This window comes from Halichoerus grypus, chromosome 9 (assembly GCF_964656455.1).
Source record: "Halichoerus grypus chromosome 9, mHalGry1.hap1.1, whole genome shotgun sequence".
Taxonomy (NCBI): Eukaryota; Metazoa; Chordata; class Mammalia; order Carnivora; family Phocidae; genus Halichoerus; species Halichoerus grypus.
Genome location: NC_135720.1, coordinates 22310676 through 22329458, shown reverse-complemented (window position 1 = coordinate 22329458; position 18783 = coordinate 22310676). Strand labels below are relative to the sequence as shown.

At 38.8% G+C, this 18783-nt stretch overlaps 1 protein-coding gene across 11 annotated transcripts in view; it reads left to right on the top strand.

The window, feature by feature from the left end:
* The window catches only part of AIG1 (androgen induced 1), a 241706-nt gene that overhangs the window by 42334 nt on the left and 180589 nt on the right, over positions 1-18783 (top strand). For all 11 annotated transcript variants that reach the window (XR_013441065.1, XR_004921755.2, XM_036106692.2 and 8 more), the window contains exon 2: positions 7003-7158. Coding sequence is in view for 9 of the 11 variants with exons in the window: in XM_036106692.2 (XP_035962585.1) it covers positions 7003-7158 (156 nt within the window). In the remaining 2 variants the exon portion in view is untranslated. The remainder of the gene's footprint in view (positions 1-7002; positions 7159-18783) is intronic.

Here is an 18783-nt window from a genome sequence, read left to right as displayed (position 1 = left end):
AAGTTAATGAATTTTAAGTTGCAGTGGACATATAGGCAATAGACTAAAATATTTCCAATGTGATTTGTTGGCTGTCAGCTCAAATCAAATTCTAATAAAGTAGCAGAAATCTAAAGTGTTAGTTTAACAGTATTGGCTGACTGCTTAACTGAGTAATATAAGCAAAAGTCAGTCCATGCTTCTCCCTAAGGAATGGTGGACTGTTCTATAATTTTTAGGGATTATCTTTTGAAAATTAGCCATTGTGAGTTAAAAAAAAATACAAACAAAAACTAACAAAACCCAACAATTTCCTCTCAGTCTCCTGATGGTTGGAAATGAGGAGAAAATCATTTTGTGGTACTTCCTTTCCCTGACCTCCACATGCTCATTGGAGAAGTCTTCCATAGCAGTTCAGGTGAGTTTGGGGGGCCATACTGTGGTCACAAGCCACGGAGAGCCAGTGGAGAGGTCTACAGACAGGGACAGGCTAGCTACCAGGTAATAGTGAGGGGACTGCTGTGTCAGATGACACCACTGGATAAGAAGATGGATCAACTGTAGAAGGGCATAAGACTTCATAATACGATTGATCTTACAAGTTTGGCAAGCTCTTATTTAGACAATTATATTTATATTTGCAGAATTACTTTTGTTTTTCTCTTCTCGATTCTGTTTCTCACCTTCCTTTTTTCCCCCTGCATTTTAAGGTTTCTCCTCTCCTTTTCTTTTAAATCTTCATAAAAGCACCTGTTTCCCAAGAATCAATGAATTATTTATTAAATTATTAGACATTTATTGAGTAATTTAGCCCCATATTAAATCAATTTTTGCTTTTTAAGATCATTATGCTTTCTTAAGGAATTACCCTTTTATCATTATGAAATATTTCTCTTTATTTTTGGTAACATCCTTTATCTTGAAACCTACTTTTTGATATTAATGTAGCTATTCCAGCTTTCTTAAGATTGGTGTTTACATCCATTTACTTTTAACAAATCCATATCTATTGACTTAAAGTGCTTTTTGTTTGTGTTTTAAATGCAGTCTGTCAATCTCTGATATTAATGGGAGAGTTTAAACCATTTGTATTTCATGTAATTATAGGCATTACTGCGTTAATAATGAGATCTTACTTTTTCTTCTGTCTTGTCTAGTCTTTGTTCCTTTTTCCCAATTCCTGACTTCTTTTGGATTACCCTAATGTACTGTTAGTATTCCATTTTATTTCCAGTATTGTCTTATTAGTTGTGATAGACAGAATATCTAAATTGGTTCCCAAAGATGCCCTACTCTAACCCTGAGAACCTGTGAATTAATGAGATATAACTTCTCTGATTGAATTATGATGTATGGCACAGTTGACCTTAAGAGAACATTACCCATGTGGACTTGATCTTATCACATGAGCCCTTAAAGGCAGAAAGCTTTATCAAACTGATGGCAGAAGGGCAAGTCAGAGAGATCTGAAGCACAAGAAGAATCTGATATCTGTTGCTGGATTTGAGGATTGGGGGGTGGGAGCAGGTACAAGGGTTGGAGAGCAGATCCAAGGAGCTAAGAATAACTGGCCAACACATAAAAAGGAAGTATAGTCAAAAGGGACTGGATTCTACCAACAGCTAGAGTGAGCTTGGAAGCTCCTTTCCTTGAACCTCCAGATAAGAACTCTGCTTGACCAATACCTTGATTTTGATGGCATAGAAGCCAGGCTAACCTGTTTGGACTTCTGACCTACAGAATTGTGAACAAATAAATTGGTGGTGTTTTAAGCTGTTAAATTTGTGGTAATTTGTTATGCAGCACGTACAACTGATGCATTAGCTGAAGATCTCCATTTATCCTCTTAGTGGTTCCTCTAGGGTTTATGGTACACACCTTAACTTATCACTCTCTGCTGCCAAATAATATTATGCCACCTTATGTAAAATTAAAAACTTAACAACCTATGCCTTCCATTTCTTCTCCCTCTCCCTTTGTGCTGTTGTCATTATTTTATTCATTTGACAGAGAGACACAGCGAGAGAGGGAACACAAGCAGGGGGAGTGGGAGAGGGAGAAGCAGGCTTCCCGCGGAGCAGGGAGCCTGATGCTGGGCTCGATCCCAGGACCCTGGGATCATGACCTGAGCGGAAGGCAGACGCTTAACGACTGAGCCACCCAGGCGCCCCATAATTTTATTTTTAAATATGTTTAGATCCTCACAATATGTTCTCATGTTTTTGCATTAACTAGTCAATTATCTTTTCAAAAATAAAATAAAATAAAAGATAAATCTTTTATATTTTATCAACATATTTACTATTTTTAGCAATTATCATTGCTCTGTATAGATTTGAAGTTATTATCTGGTATTGTGTTTTCCATTCCTTTGACATTTCTTGTGTGAAAATCTATTGACAATAAATTCTTTCAGCTTCTGTTAGTCTGAAAAAGTCTTTCACCTTTGAGAAATTTTCCCCCTTATAGGGCTTTAAGGTATCATTCCATTGATTTCTGGCTTGTGTTGTTTTACTTGAGAAGTCTGTGAAATTTCTTATCTTTATTTTTCTGAATATGATATGTCTTTTTCCTCCAGTGGCTTTTTTTAAGATAAGATTTATTTATTTATTTTAGAGAGAGAGCACATGCGTGCGTGAGTGGGAGAAGGGAGAGAATCCTCAGGCAGACTCCCTGCTGAGTGCAAAGCCTGATGTGGGGCTGGATCCTAGGACCCTGTGATCATGACCTGAGCCGAAATCAAGAGTCGGACCCTCAACTGACTGAGCCACCCAAGTGCCCCCCCTCCAGTGGCTTTTAAGAGTTACAGATTTTCAGCATTTGATCGTATTATGCCTTGATGTGGTTTTCTTTATGTATACTCCATTTGTTTCATTTCTTGGATCTGTAGGTTTATAGTTTTAATGAAGTTTTGGAATAACTTTGCCATTATTTCTTCTAATACTTTTTCTACATGCCTCCCTCTTTGCTCCTTTAGGGCTCCAATACACATAGGTTAGTCTGCTTGACATTTTCTCACAGTTCATTGAGATTCTGTTGATTTTTAAAATCTTTTTCTTTCTCTGATTCATTTTGGATGATTTATATTGCTATATATTCAATTTTTAAATTTTTCCTCTGCAGTGTCTAATTTGATATTATTTCCACCCAGTGACTTTTAAGTTTCAGGCAATGTCTTTAATTTTTAAATGTTCGGTTTGGTTCTTTTATTATTATTATTATTTTATTTTAAAGATTTTATTTATTTGAGAGAGAGAGAGAGAGCTCGAGTGGGGGGGGAGGGGCAGAGGGAGAGAGAGAAGCAGACTCCCCACTGAGCAGAGAGCCCAATGTAAGCTCAAACTTAGGACCCCGAGATCATGACCTAAGCTGAAGGCAGCTGCATAACCAACTGAGCCACCCAGGTGCCCCCGGTTTGGTTCTTTTTAATATTTTTTTTACTTTCACTCATTATTTTCATTTAACTTCTTGAACTTACTTTAATTTAATGATTTATATTTCTGTCATTTTGAATTTGTTTTTATTTAATTGGTTTCCTCTTGGTTAAAGATTTTTTTACTTCTTGGAAAGTCTAGTAATTTTTGATTAGATGTTGAATATTATAATGTTAGATATTGTTGAATGTTTGGATTTTGGTATATTCCTTTAAAAATTGTAGAATTTTGTTTTTGCAGGTATTTAAGTTACTTGTAGATTGGCTTCAGGTTTTTTTTTTTTTTTAATGCTTGTTTTTAAGTGTTGTTGGGGTGGATGTAAAGTAGCCTTTATTTGAAGGCTACTTTAGCATCACTATTTAGGTGATAAACTTCTTAGGTCTCTACTGAATGCTTGTTGTAGTCAGTAAGTCCTCTCTGGTCAGAACTGGAATAACTCCCTATTCTGAGTGAGCTCTGAAAATTGTTTAACCCACAGCTTGTGGTATGTAGAATAATAAAATGACTTTCAGTGATATTCATCATTGTATAATCTCCTCCCATGGGGTTTTGGTAGATCCTGTGAATACAGCCACTCTGTAATTACATTACTTTATGTGGCAAAAGGAGAATTATTCAAGGTGGGCCTGACCTCATGAGATGAGCCATTTAATTAAAAAAAGAGATTTACTTGGCTGATTGCAGAGGGAAAAGTTCAATATATGAAAAAGCTGACTTATATATTTAGTCCAAATGTCTAGTTGTTTAGAGTGGGAAGGCAACTCTGGTAGTAGTTACTTGATCATGAAATTTTAAAATTCACTTAATTTGGAGCTCACTAAAACTGGCTAGCCCATCCTTAAAATAGAGGAAACTGAGTTAGAAGGAAAACAACTGAAAGAGACTAGCCAACTACATCCCCAAAATATGAAAACCATTCTTTTTACCTTTTATTTTTAAGTTATTTGGCAATATTTCATAATAATGAAGTACATAGAAAATAATACAATAAACTTCTATATACCTAAATTATCAACTTAAGAAATAAAGTATTATTGAGACAGTTGAGGCCCTTGTGTCCTTCCTCCAGTCTTATCCTCCTTTTCTTAAAAAATATTTATTCATGAGAGAGAGAGAGAGAGAGAGCGCACAAGCAGGGGTGGGCAGAGGGAGAGGGAGAAACAGGCAGAGCCGACAAGGGGGCAGGGCTTGATCCCAGGACCCTGGGATCCCTACCGGCTCAGAAGGCCAACACTTAAACGACAAAGCCACCCAGGCGCCACAAGTCTTATCTCTTTGTAGAGGTACCTGAATTCAGTGCTATTAATTCCATGCATTTCTTCATATTTTACTTTATATACGTGCATCCTTAAAATAATCTTTACATTTTTTTTGAAATCTATTTTAATGCTGTCAAAATGTAGCATTTTGGGGGGTTCCTTTTTTTGTTTAATGTTTTGTTGTGAGAATGAAAAATTGATATGTACTTAGAGTTCCATTGTATAGCACAGTTTATTTATCCAGTCAATAATTGAGACATATAGGCTGATTTTTTGAAGCAATGAATGCAGAAATTAACTTTTGTGTGCATGTGACAAGAACACATGTATGAGAGTTTCAGCAAGGGAATACCTCTGTAATGAAGTCACTAGATAATAGAGTATATGCATCTTTAAGTCACTATATATTGCCAAGTATTCTTCAAAGGGGTTGTCCCAATTTGCATTCCCACCATAGGGTTTCCAGTTGTTCTACATCCTTATGACCAGTGGTATTGTCAGAGTTAAATTATAGATAATTATATGGGTGAGAAATGCTATCTCATTGCCATCTGCATTTGCATTTCCCTGGTAATTGATCATGTAGGACACCTTTTAATATGTTCACTGGCCAAATTGGCATGGAGATTATTATTCCCCAGCCTGGTTACTCCCAATTTCTCAAAAACCCCTTAAGGTTGACATAAAGATCAAACATCTAAAGTGATAAGATATGGTATGGAAAGTTTTGCTAAGTGTGAAATTATTCCCTGAGTCATTGAAATTAATTCTGGTCATCACACCATGATTCTTGCCAACCTTCAGTTGGACCATGCTCAGTTATGGCAGACTCAGCTTCTCCCACTCTGGTTTTTCTGGTTGTAGAAAGAATAACAAATAAACCTTAAGTCATTGAAGCTAAAAGACAGGCTAAGTTATAAGAAGGAATAGAACATCACTCTAGATAAGATTGGCTAATAATGGCAGGATTTGGTGAGCCTGGAAGACCACAGTGATTGGATTTTACGTAAAAATATTTCAGGATTTGTTTGTTTGACTAAGGCCAACAATGGCATCTCCATTATTCAGAATTTTCAAAATGGCTTAGATAAGAATTTGAACAGAATGATTGGCAATCTGAGTGTGCCAGTGCTATGCTAAAGGATGGAAACACAAGATTTTGAGGGTCCTTCTTCCCTTTGTTCTGTGCCTCAGGGAGGAACTCATCCACTCAATCACAGGTTCAATCACAGGTTCTTTCCATTGCCAACATGGACATTTACACAAAACTTTTTTTTTTGTTTTCTAAAGAGGTAATGAGTAAAATTGTATCTTTTATAAATATACCATCAATAAATGATTTCTGGTAGAAGAAACCAGAAAAAGTACCCTGAATCTATTCTTGGTGCTAAATGGATGTCACTTTGAGCCCAGGGAATATACTTTCTGCCCTTTCCATAATTTGAATTTTCATTTGCTAAACTATATGACAGTATGCTTCCTGCCTCTACTCACAGCTCTGGATCATCAATACCTTTGCCCCCACTTTAGGAATTTCACAGATTACTCAGTTGTAGTGTTTCAGTGTCCTCCCCCATGATAGTCCAAGTTACACGTAGCTGATGTAAGTAATTTAATTTGTAATTGATTTGGGAATGTGCAACTGAAAGCTTTTTTGGGAATATGGTGTGGGTTATCTCTGTTTATATTATTTTGGGAAGATTTTTATTTCATAGAAACAGAAAACCTGAGAAGGAAGTCATATCGTTTAGGTTTGACAACAGAAAATCGCTCTGTACCAGTTTTGATTATTGCATTCAGTTGATTTCTCTGTGACTCAAGGACTAGAAGCTTTCTACTACCTTTGGCGAGAAAATTTCTGAATCTAGGAGATTAAATCATAGGAAGAGTTCTTCACATCAGACAAAATGTCTCAATTATTATTCAGGCTACCTTGATTCTTTTCTTTGAGCTTCCTCGATGTTTGTTAAACCCCACTAGTCAATATAACTAGATTACAGATACGATATTTTCAAAATAATGGACATGTCGTTAGGGTATTTGATACTGCTTTCTATCGGGCCTATTTAGACATGTATGTGCATGCTTACTTTGCATTTGGTCCTGAGGTGAGCAAAAATGGAAGCAGTGTTTTTAGGATGAATTTTCTCACCTATGATAGCAATTTGTAAATATCTTACTCTTTTTTTATTTGTAGGGCCAGCTTTTTAAATATGCTTCTGATCTTCTCTTATCATATGTCATGTTGCAAAGTTGTTGCTCGCTCGCTGTCCTACAGCTGTGGCCTCTTTAGATCTCCCGAGCTAACGCCAGCTGTTGTCTCCCTCCAGGTCATCCAAGCTGTCTTTTTTGGCATTTGCGTGCTGACTGATCTTTCCAGTCTCCTGACTAGAGGAAGTGGGAACCAAGAACAAGAAAGGCAGCTCAAGAAGCTCATCTCGCTCCGCGACTGGATGTTAGCTGTCCTGGCCTTTCCTGTTGGGGTTGTGAGTATGATTTAGAATGCATCTAACCACAAAAGAAATTTGGGTCTTATTTCAGACTTCTAAGAGAAAAAGAAGAGTTACAGTCACAAAGCACCACAGACTTGGGGGCTTAAACAACAGACATTTATTTTCTCACAGTTCTGGAGACTAGAAGTTTGAGATCAAGGCATCCGCAAGGTTGATTTCTTGTGAGGCCTCTGTCCTTGGCTTGTAAGTGGCCTCTCCCTGTGTCCTCACATGCTCTCCTCACATGTGTGTCCATGTCCTATTCTCCTCTTCCTATCAGGACATCAGTCATATCAGATTAGGGCCCCTCAATGACCTCATTTAGCCTTACCTGCTTCTCTAAAGGCCCTACCTCCAAATACAGTCACATTCCTGGGTACTGGGCGGGGTAGGACTTCAACCTATGAATTTTAGGGAGACACAGTTCAACCCACAGCAGTTTCTTTAGCAGCCTAAACTCGAAATGTATGGTCCTTGGGTCTATGACCATTCTAGTATTTTTTGAACTTGAGAGAGGAAGTCAGCATTAGCTCATACTGCTTCGCTCGCCCGATTCTGCCATTGGCTAATACCACTTAAGTAAATGCGGCTTCATGTTTTGGGTCTGTTCTGGCTTCATTGATTTTCATTATTTTCTGTTAGATTCCCTCCATTGCTTGATTTCCTTCACAAGTCCGTTAATCATCCATTGTCCGTCCATAAACCATGTTTCTTTAAAGGACCAGGGCCCCATGAGATTCTATCGATTTTAACCTGTGGATCACCAGGAAAAGAGGGAGAGAACTCCTGTAAATCTCAAATTGTGAAAACAAGGAAGAGCGTGTTAACCTAATTCAAATCAGAACTTTCCTTTGCCAGCCAACATATAGGAAAAAAAGAAGCCCAGGTGGTCTGGTCTAGCATGTGTATCAAGCCTGAGGTCCATGGTAGGCAGAGTCAGAAGGATTTTTTAAATCCTTCCAGGTCTATAGCTGGTAGAAGATGCTTGTTCTAAGATCAATTAGCGAGCACCCAGACCACCACTGAATTGCTTTTTCTATGTACTGAATTATATTTTCTTGGATGAAGTAGTCCTTAGCTCTTGAAAACAACACAAAGTGATTCTGATAATCTGGTCACACTCCTCTGCTCATTCCCTCGTCTTTTTCCTTTGAAAACCTAAATGCGTGCTCAGATTGAAACCAGCTAGCAAATCTCTCAAATTCTGTTGCTTAACCTGACACAGTTAGATGCTTTCCATATTATTTATTTCCTTCTTTGGACTTGACATCTAAAATTCAAATACTTTCTATCAGAATAATCATCTAAGAGAAAATTTCCATTGGCACAAAGTATAAAGATTTATACTCTGTGCATGAAAGAATTATCTAGAAAATCCAAGTCTGTGTGTTTTTTGTTTCTTTTTATTGGCTTATTCCCTTGGAATTTCTATAGGCATGTCATTGCCTCTGGAAGTCTTCCTTGGCTAGAAGGAATACAGTAACACAATACAAAAGTAAATAGGAATACAATATTAACACATTTTCTCTTAGCTCTGCCTCTCGCTCTGTTATGCCGTATCAAACTGTGCCTCTAGGGCTTAAACTGTGCCTCTTACCACTCTCATCAAAGACACATTGCATACGCCCTTTAGACACTTTTGACATTACTTTGGCCAGAAACTTTTTGCACCTGCTTGAGACTTGAGATATTTGTCAGCTTTCAGTGTCCTTCCTGAATTTGGTCCTTATATGCTTCATGGTTTGTAAAAAGGATGGGGGACTTTTTGTTTGCTTGTTTGTTTGATGACATTTGATACTTTCCTCTGTTCCACTATTTTTGTTGTTTTCTCTGTGTTTTGAAAAAGGGACAAGAAGTAATTATACCTTTAATTTCACCCCTCCCTTTTTAACCCAGAAGTCACAACATCACATTTCATTGCATATGTATGCACCTTCCCTACCTGATGAGCTTCGCAGAAGAATTTAAAGAATAATGAATCAATCAGATGAGCAGCTTCACTTATTTCTTTAACTCTTATTTTTGGCTTACCCATTGATATTTTATAGTCAATATTTACATTTTTCATAATCTTCCCTGTTATTATGAGTCACTTTCCCTTTTACAACCACTTGCCTTTTAAAAACCAACTTTTTTTTTCATTTAAAATTCAGGTAGCCAACATACATCATTAGTTTCAGGTGTAGAGTTCAATAATTCATCCATTGTGTATAACACCCAGTGCTCATTTTATCATGTGCCCTCCCTAATGCCAATCACCCAGTTACCCCATCCCCCCTACCCACCTCCCCTCGAGCAGCCCTCAGTTTGTTTCCCAGAATCAAGAGTCTCTCATGGTTTGTCTCCCTCTCTGATGACTTCCCATTTAGTTTTCCCTTCCTTCCCCTATGATCCTCTGTGCTGTTTCTTATATTCCACATGTGAGTGAAACCCATGATAATTGTCCTTCTCTGACTGACTTATTTCACTCAGTGTAATACTCTCCAGTTCCATCCACGTCGATGTAAATGGTAAGATTTCATCCTTTCTGATGGCTGAGTAATAGTCCGTTGTATATTTATACCACATCTTTATCCATTCATCTGTCGATGAACATCTGGGCTCTTTCCATAATTTGGCTATTGTGGACATTGCTGCTATGAACAATGGGGTGCAGGTGCCCCTTCGGATCACTACATCTGTATCTTTGGGGTAAATACCCAGTAGTGCGATTGCTGGGTTGTACTTTCTGAAGTCCCTCTCTTACATTGCTCTCTCTCTCTCTCTGTGTGTCTCTCTGTCTCTATTTCTCTTGGTATTGGGAAGAATCTGGACAATATTCCCCAGAAATCTTATGTTTTCCACTGTTTCTTACTGTCATTTGACTTTTTGCATCTATTTCCCCAGTTTCTCAAGCTAATAAACAGAAATTTATTCTGAGGCAAAAAACTGATAAATGGCTTCTTTCCAGCCAGACTCCATTCATTTTATAGCAAAGTCATATTTACAAAGGACACAAATGTGTCTCTTTATAAACATTTTAACACAAACTGTTTCTTTATTAAAACATAATTTTATGATTTTTCGCCTTTCTTTCCCCAAGTTAATTTCCTATCTTTCCTTCCTGGTGTGCCCTTGTCTTTGCTGTGACTTCTGAGGTTCTCCCCTGCCCCTCCTGTGTCTCCCCTGTACCCCAGTTGCTCACCAGGGTCTGGAATTTCAGTGTGGTTTTATCACTGAAGTTTTTCTTCCTTGTTAAAATGCAAACCCTTTCTGGAGTAGAGGCGCTTGGAATCACATGAAGAGGTGTCATCTTTACTGTTCCTGTGGCTCCTGGCCTGGGACATTTCGTCTGAAGGATGGGAGTAACATCAATGCCTGGGACCTGATTTGATGGGCATGTCCTTATACCTGTAGGCATCTGTGGTATAAGAATGCTTATCATGTGTGCAAACGATTAATTATGACATTTGTAATTAAACACCTTTTACCATGTTGGTTGACACAGTAGAAATCTGAAAGGACAAAACACCCAAGCACTCGCCTTGTGCCCTGAGAGCCTTGGGCATGGCTGGAGCTTCCTAAGGAGCAAGGTGCACAGCCCCCACTTAGAACCTGCCTGTGGTCCCCAGAGGCCTCCAGGCTCTGACTGCCAGTGATTGCCGGCCTCACATCTTACCTCCGCCTCACACCACTTTCTCCTGTCTTCCTCTGCGCCTCACCTTTTGTTTGTCAGCCCAAAGTTTGCAGGGAAAGTAATGTTATTTTTGCTTCCCAGTGCAGGGCAGAAAGGCAGGGGGCATAATAAGGGGGCAGAGTAGCACCTCTGCTCAAATTTTCCTGAAGAGACCTCTGAGCCCCAAGCTTTGCCTGGCGCACCCATTATCTCTCTCTCTCTCTCTCTCTCCTCAGCTGCAGCTGTGGCAGCAAGAAAGACATGGGTAGGTTATCTAGGATTTGTATTGTCTCCACAAATGCTTCCTCTGATAACGAGGTTAATTGAGAGTTGACAGTAATTGCTTTCTGTGGGCATGAAGCACTAAATATGATTTTTGTGACCCATGGACCTAATGCATCTACTTCACGGACTCTATCTCTAGGATATATAAAAATAATAAAGCATTCCAATCAAAGATAATTGGAGTAAAGTTTTGTTTGAGCATAACCTTGAAGAAATCGGGCAGGGTTGCTTGAGTGAACATAGCAAAATTGTACATCCTGATTTGTGTAGATTTCCATAAATGCAAAGCTGGCCTTGATTAGTAACGCTAATGGCCGGAAACCACCACCACTCCCAAAGCCTTGCAACTCATTTTGCAGGGATAACCCATGGGAGGCTCTTCTTACCATGTGCAGTTTATTTCTGAACCCTGTCACCCTTTTAAAGAAGCATTACAAATAACTCTATGACATTATGTGGTCTGGAAGCACTGACGTTTATGAGGAGCAATCAAACCAAGAATGTCTTTTGTCTCCTGTGAGTTTGTTGACTTTTGTGTTAGCAGATACCCTTCTAGTTAAGAGAATCAGCTAAGACTTGCAACCAACCAAGTAAACAAACAAAAAGAGAAGGAAAAAGAGGAAGAGTAACAAAAAAAAAATGAGAACGATGAGTATGAAAGTGCTTCTCTCAGAAATTCTAAATATGTCTCCAACTGCTATCCAAAGCAGCCCCTTTAATGACAAAGAGCTCTCATACTTTCTCCATTAATTCAAGTGTATGTATCCCGTTCATTTGCAGCTTCTCAGCTTACGCGAGACATGTCATCAAATCTCACCACCTCCCCCGTACATCTTTGTCCCTGGTGTCACTTGGGTTCTAGACCAGAAGCTGGGCTGTTGCTAAACTAACCTTGACTGATGGGTGAAGATGAGATGTCTCTCTCGGTGGAGAGGGGGAGTGGGTCCGAGAAGGACCTTGAGATTTGGATTGTTTAACCACGGATGGGCATCCAGGGTATCCCAAGCAAACCAGCATGTGCCAAGATAAGTTTTTCTGGAATTTGGGCTTTTATATCTGAGTTTAGTCTCAAAGTTATTTGTTCAGGAACTGTCTCTGGTGTTATAAGTGTGATCTTGTAAAGACGTGATGAAGACTTTATATGTACCAACCTAGTCTAGATTCCTTGAAAGTTTGCTTTTGCTTGTGATGGGAACTGTATGATACCTGTTTCCTTAGGAAATACGGAAAATGTAATTTGAAATCTCAAATGCAAACTTAAAGAAAAAGTATCTAGCAAGTGTTTTCAAAAAGTGATTCGTAAGTCTTCATTTATTGACATACCAGCTGACTCTAAGCCGTTATTCAGAAAAATGTTGTGAAGCATACAAATTCAGATCATTATATCCCTACAATCTAAAAAACATTATTTTCCTTTCTGATTTTTAAGTAAGAGATTGGCTTAAATGGAAAGCAAACGTTAATTAATATTAATTACTAATATTACTATCTGTTAATGTAACACATAAAGGAAGGGAATTTTATTTTGTTTGAGAGTGTATGAAGGGGAAATTTTTAAAAAGCACATTATTTACTTTATTCTACAAACCCTGGATTTAATATAAAAATACACTTAATATCTGCTGATCCTCTCTTTATTAAATTTTCACACAGGTACCTAAAACCAAACTCTTTTCTGTTTTTTTTTAAAGCCTTCATTGATGTTTTAAGTTTCTTCATATACCCTTTTCCTTTCTCTTCACCTTTGAAGTTAAAAATGTAATATTTGTTAGGTCATATTTTATGGTAAAACCCAGTTCATTTTGTGTTAAATCAATCATATGCTTTCTTCCTGCACTGAAGTGAGTGTGAGTTGGGTTGCCTAAGAGGGAAGGTCCACAGTTGGGCATTCCTTCAAGATCAGTAAACAAAATGAACGTTTTCCTCCCCTACCAGGAGAAATACTGAGGAGACTGTAATTATCTAATCTAGGTGAGTGGTCTTACATCATTTTTTGGATAGCCTTTTCCAAAGACCAAGGACATAATGTGATTAGACAGATGTACCTGATAGGGAACCAGGTTGCTTCTCAACCACCTTATATATTTTTGTCTCCTAAATAGAAACCAAAGATTTTCTGCCTAAGTGACCTATTTAATCTGTACACCTTCATGGAGACTTGAAGCAGTCAGCTGGTTCAATGCTTGCAAGACAAATTTCTTCAACACAAAAAATAATCACACCTTAACAACATTTTCTGTAGGTGCCCACTTTTAATCACACTACAGTGGAAACCACACATTTATATCCAGAACATTCAAAGGACAGAAGCTCTAGTCAAGTCAATAATTATTTGTGTGTTCATGGAGCTCACTAGGGAAGTAGTACCGAGTGCTAAGAGCCAAGATAGCAGTGACTAAGAATTGATCTTGTCCTTCAAGAGTCTCAATGTCTAGAGAAAGTGACTTTATAAGCTCTCTCAACAAGTAAAGTAGAAGAAGGCACATGGTATAGATAATAGTGCATGGGTCTAAGGTGAAGAATTATCCTAGAAGAGGAAGGGATTGATTTTAGTGAGTGGGAGGTCCTGGAAGACCTCCCAGAAATGATGTTGGAGCTCTGTTTTGACGAATGACTACAAACTTATTGGATGTTTAAGTTAATGATGCTTTCAGCTGCAAGTAACAGAACCCCCACAGCTATCCACCTGACTCACTCTTTTAATTCATTCAAGTCTCTGTTCAAATGATTACCTCTTAGAAGAGCTTCCATGAATAATCAATATAAATTAGCTTTCCATTATTCTCAATCTCCTTACCTTGCTTTATATTCTCCATAATGATTACCACTACCTGGCACTTTCTATGTTTATTCTTTTATTTCTGTAGCATATGTCTCCTCTGGCTTGGTACACACCCTGTGAGGCCAGAGAGGTTGTGTGTTTGATTTACTGCTGCAACCCAAGCCTCAGGAGCAATGCCTAAATAATTCAGTATTTATTGAGTGAATATCCATCAAACTGTGGCTTAAGCAATAAAGATATTTAATATCTCACAAAACAAGAAGACTGTAAGCAGGTAGCTTCAGGATGGTATTGCTCCGTATTATCATTTGAGACTTAGGCATTTTTTATTGTTTACTTTTTTATCTCCAGAGTGTTGGCTTTTTGTTCTTGGACTTGCTACCTACAGTCTCAAGGGTTGGTAAAGTCCCAAACATCACCCCCTTTGCAACCATGTTCAAGGCAGGAAGAGGAAGAATCTTTTTGGGGAGCTCTCCCCTTGTGTTTGTCTCTTCATCAGGATAATGAATATTTCCTATAAAGCCTGTCAGCAGATTTCCCCTTGGTTTTGTTGGTTAGAAGAGTCACGTGGCTAGAACCAGCTGCACGGGAGGCTGGGAAAGCAAGTGGGAGAAGGAAATGAGCTTACCATGAGGGCTTCAACAAATTATGATTTATCCTTAGGGCTTGGGCACATTGCTGCCCAAACAAAATCAGGAGTTTTAAGAACTATGATAAGTAACAAATATTGAGAACAACTATTAAATGTAAACTGAGTAAACACTAATAGGATTTTAAGTAATTTGTTGTTTATGTTTTTATGAAAAATAGATATAGTAAGACTGATGAGATTCATCATGGACATTTTCTATCTGAGCCAAGAAAGGCATATTTTTTTCCATTTATTCTCTGCCAGCACCATTTTTTGTACATTCTCATTCGTATTCTTATAAACAACTATCAAAATCTGATTTTTGAAAAAGTTCTTCTCAAAGAAAGTCCGATATGTTATACAATTGACTAAACAGTTTCTGTTCAGTTTCTGAAACTCCAGAGGAAATTTGTGAGAGCTGGCCCTGCCATAGACCAGCAACTCAGATATGCAGACAAGCAGGTTCGATGAGTAAAATCTTCCTTGAATAGCCTAAAAGTTGTAGAGATTGGTCACACACTGTGTGTCATTTCAGAGTTCCCACTCTCTCTGGGCCAAAGGGCCACAAAAGTGTCTCAGGAGACAATCTTTTTTCCATATTTATATCTGTAAGTTCGATACATATTTGAAGCATGTGATTGAGAAATGGTAGAATTGATCTTCAGTAACAATAATATGATGCATATTATAAAATAGACACACGATTCTTGTTCTCAAAAATTAAGACCCCCCCAAATCAGGATCTTTGTATGCCCTTGTTTGGGAATCCAGGAACAAGATGCAATATTAGTTGTTGATTAAAAAGGAAATGAGGAAAGGAACACACTATTTTTCTTCTTCCTTCTCTGTGTACATATCTTTCTTCCTCCTTCTCTCTCAACTTTTCCCCTCCTCGCTCTACCCCAACCCCATCTCCTTCTTTGTAGAAGAAACAATGATTTGCTGTGTGGGTGCCCTGAAATTACTATAGTTCCTGTGGGTGTTTTGAGGTAACTCTTACCTGTTTTAGCTGGATCAAAATGCGCTGTGTCACATCAGCTGATATCAGAAGGAACATTTCCCCCCAAGGAAGGAGCCAGTGGACTTTCCACCTACGCAAATTTTATTAACTTTTAGTTGTGCCTGTGGGATGACCATGCTAATGATTTGCTTATCTTACTGCAAATAGCAAATCCTGGCTAGGACTTTCCTTCATCGTGCCTTTTTATAGCTCTCTTAGGAATGGAAGTTGAGGTATAATTCTGACTTTGGAGGATGTGTTGGGGGACAGGTGGGAAGGTGGGAAGACGAGAAGCTGGGGAACAGTGAGGGGAGAGCATGTGTGGAGCCCCGCTCACTTCTAAACTCCTCTGAAGAGCACCTGCCAAGAGGTTTCTGTCTCCAGAATGTCCCTTTATCCTGTAGGTTACGTCTGTGCTCCTTTCACACAAAGGAACAAACACACTGGGTGCTGGGCTGCGCTGCTGAGGTTTGGTGGACAGGGTCAAAATGAAGGGAGCGTGTCCCAGTAGGAACCAGAAGGAGCTCTTCTGTCCCAATCTGCTTTTGGGTGCTCTACCACTTTGTTCATTGTTTGCCAAGGGGAAACTGGGAAAGAATGGGAAACAAGAAAACTATGAGCATAAGTGGTGGTGTGCCCACATTGGATGGCATGAACGGAGACAAGTTTTCTGTGCCCTTTTGGATCACCTCACCGCGTGACCTTACGGAGGGCCCCTCCCCTTTCCTCACCGTAAAAATCTACTACAAAATTAGAATGACTGCCTTCATACCAGCACAAATAACAAAACAGGAAGAAGCCTCAGCACTCCCATGCCTAGAAAATAATATAAGCATGCACATGCCCAGAAGATGCTGTCAAAAGTAGCCTTGAGTCAACAAAGAAAAACAGCCCCTAGATTCATTAACACAGTAACATTTTTGTTTGAATATTCAGAAGTGCTACCTGCGCCTCCTTCCCGCTGCAATTACCTTAGAGTTTTATAGAAGACACCACATACCCAGAGGCATTTGAGATTGCCTTTCTTTTTTGTTTCCAGCCAGTGGAAGAGCAGTTCCATTTGCACTTTCTGAGACTTCTCTCGCCGTCTCCCTTCCCATAGAGGCAAAACCCACAAACAACTCAAGAGGCTGGAAAGTCTAATAATGAGCACTAACTTCTGCTCCATGCTATGGGGGACAGATACTGTGCTAAGGGCTTTACTTTAATTGCGTATTCAACCCTCAAAGCCCCAAACGCTAGGAATTTCCGTCATTCTCACTTCATAGAAGATGCTTCTATTGTAGGGTTTTACAGACGGGGTTCCCACTTTACAGGTCGTGTGCCTGAGGTCCATGGTGCAGCCAGGACTCAACCCAGACCCTGACCAATGAGGTGCTTGCTGTCAGCAGGTACTCTACTTTTTGACAAACCAGACCTAACTTGGCTTTTCATTGTTCGCCTGATAGATATTTTTAGCTACGTACAGAAGTTCTGAGCTGACCACAATTTCTAATTTAGGAGAATGCATCAGAATAAGAAAGGGAGTTATGCAGAATCTGGATCAGAAGCCACTGTTTATCCTTTTCCTTGAGGCTATTTAACAAAAGCTGTTCATTTGTGCTCATTACTGTTTCCATTTGATACATTATTTCACACCATGGAAGCCTGTGGTTTTATACAATTTTACAGGCCAGTTTGCAAAATACAAGTTTGGGCAAAAAAAAAAAAAGAACATCTTCCTGCCTTGTCTTCTTGTTTCAACCATTGAGTACAGATTTAAGTTCCCACATTTACCCAATGTGCTTGTTTTTAATATGTGAAAATCAGGTTTTATCGATAGAATTAGCTACGTTTTTAAAAATGGTTACTAAATGTATCCAGTGTCATCTGCAACTCATCTTGGGGCTTGCAAGAAGGCACAGTTCGTGGCTACACGATTGCAAAAGAATATTTTTGGCAAGAAATGATCCAGTACATTCCGTATGGGTATCCTAACAAATGAACTGTGCCTACCCAGCAAATATTTTACTAAGAATTCCTGAAAGCGATTTTGTTCTGCTTTATCAGGAGAAGCTTTTCAGTCAAATCTGCTTTTCTTTTTAAATTTATAATTTATACTTCCACCTATTTTCACCAGGGATTTGAGGTGGTCTAAATCAGATCAGTTCATTGAAGTGAACTAGTCTCCTAGGCCTCAGCCTTGTTCAGCAGAGGCTGCCTGTAAATAATCTTGTCTATTTGGATGAGTGTCTTCTCTATTAACGTTGCAGGATACACAGAACAACTTTCTTACGCATTTTATCTTGCAAAGTCAAGCAAGCCAGGAAAATGGGGAGAAATATCCAATAGACCTTCTGGCAAATTTATTGAGTGCTATGCACCAGTCACTATGTTAAACGCTCTCACATAATTTCACTTACTCTCAAAGGGGATCTTACAAAAACAAGAGGCAGTTGGCAAGAGGAAGCTTACTTATCCCCGAGACTGCGATCCCAGCACCAGGACTGGTGCACTGAGTGAAGCCACAACAGGCCACAGCGGTCTGTTCTTGCTTTGCTCGGTCCTACCTGGAGAATAATGCCTGCCATATTGGACCTGGTCAGTCATGTGTGATCCATGCCCTAGGCTTGAAGAGTCTTAAGCAAAAAGGGTAGTAAGGAAGGAGAAAGAAAGAAAGAAAGTTCTAGGGCAAAAGAATCATCCACAGAGAATAGATTTTCTCCTTAATCTTGGCACCTTCCTGAAGTGCTGACCTTCAAAGTAATTCGTCTAAACTCCGGGCTCTTAATTGACAAGAGGCATTCTTCAACCATGAAAAAAAAAAAAAATCCAGAATTGATCAGCAATTCTAGAGGGGCCTAAGCAGATGACAAAGAATTCAGTTAGATCACATGCCAGAACACAACTCTTGCAATGCTGTTGGGCAGACAGAATGCAGACGCTCAGGCCGCATTCCAGAGATGACCATTTGTTTGTTGACTCCTTCCGCTTTTGTTGATACAGCAGAGATCATCATAGAATAATTTAAAGGGCAAAAACAAAAGTCCACACGAATTTCCATACTGAGCATTTATTTCTTTTATAATAAGAAAATCTCACGTGTATTTACATTTGCAAATATATTGTCATTGGCAGATGCTTATACTCTAAATTTAAAGGTTAATGTTCCTAGAGGAAGAAATAACATTGATATGCAATTGATACAATACTCAAAAACAAACGCACCAACCTTTCCAAAAGTTCTTTCCCCATGGCAAACTACACACAGAAATTTCTACATGTTT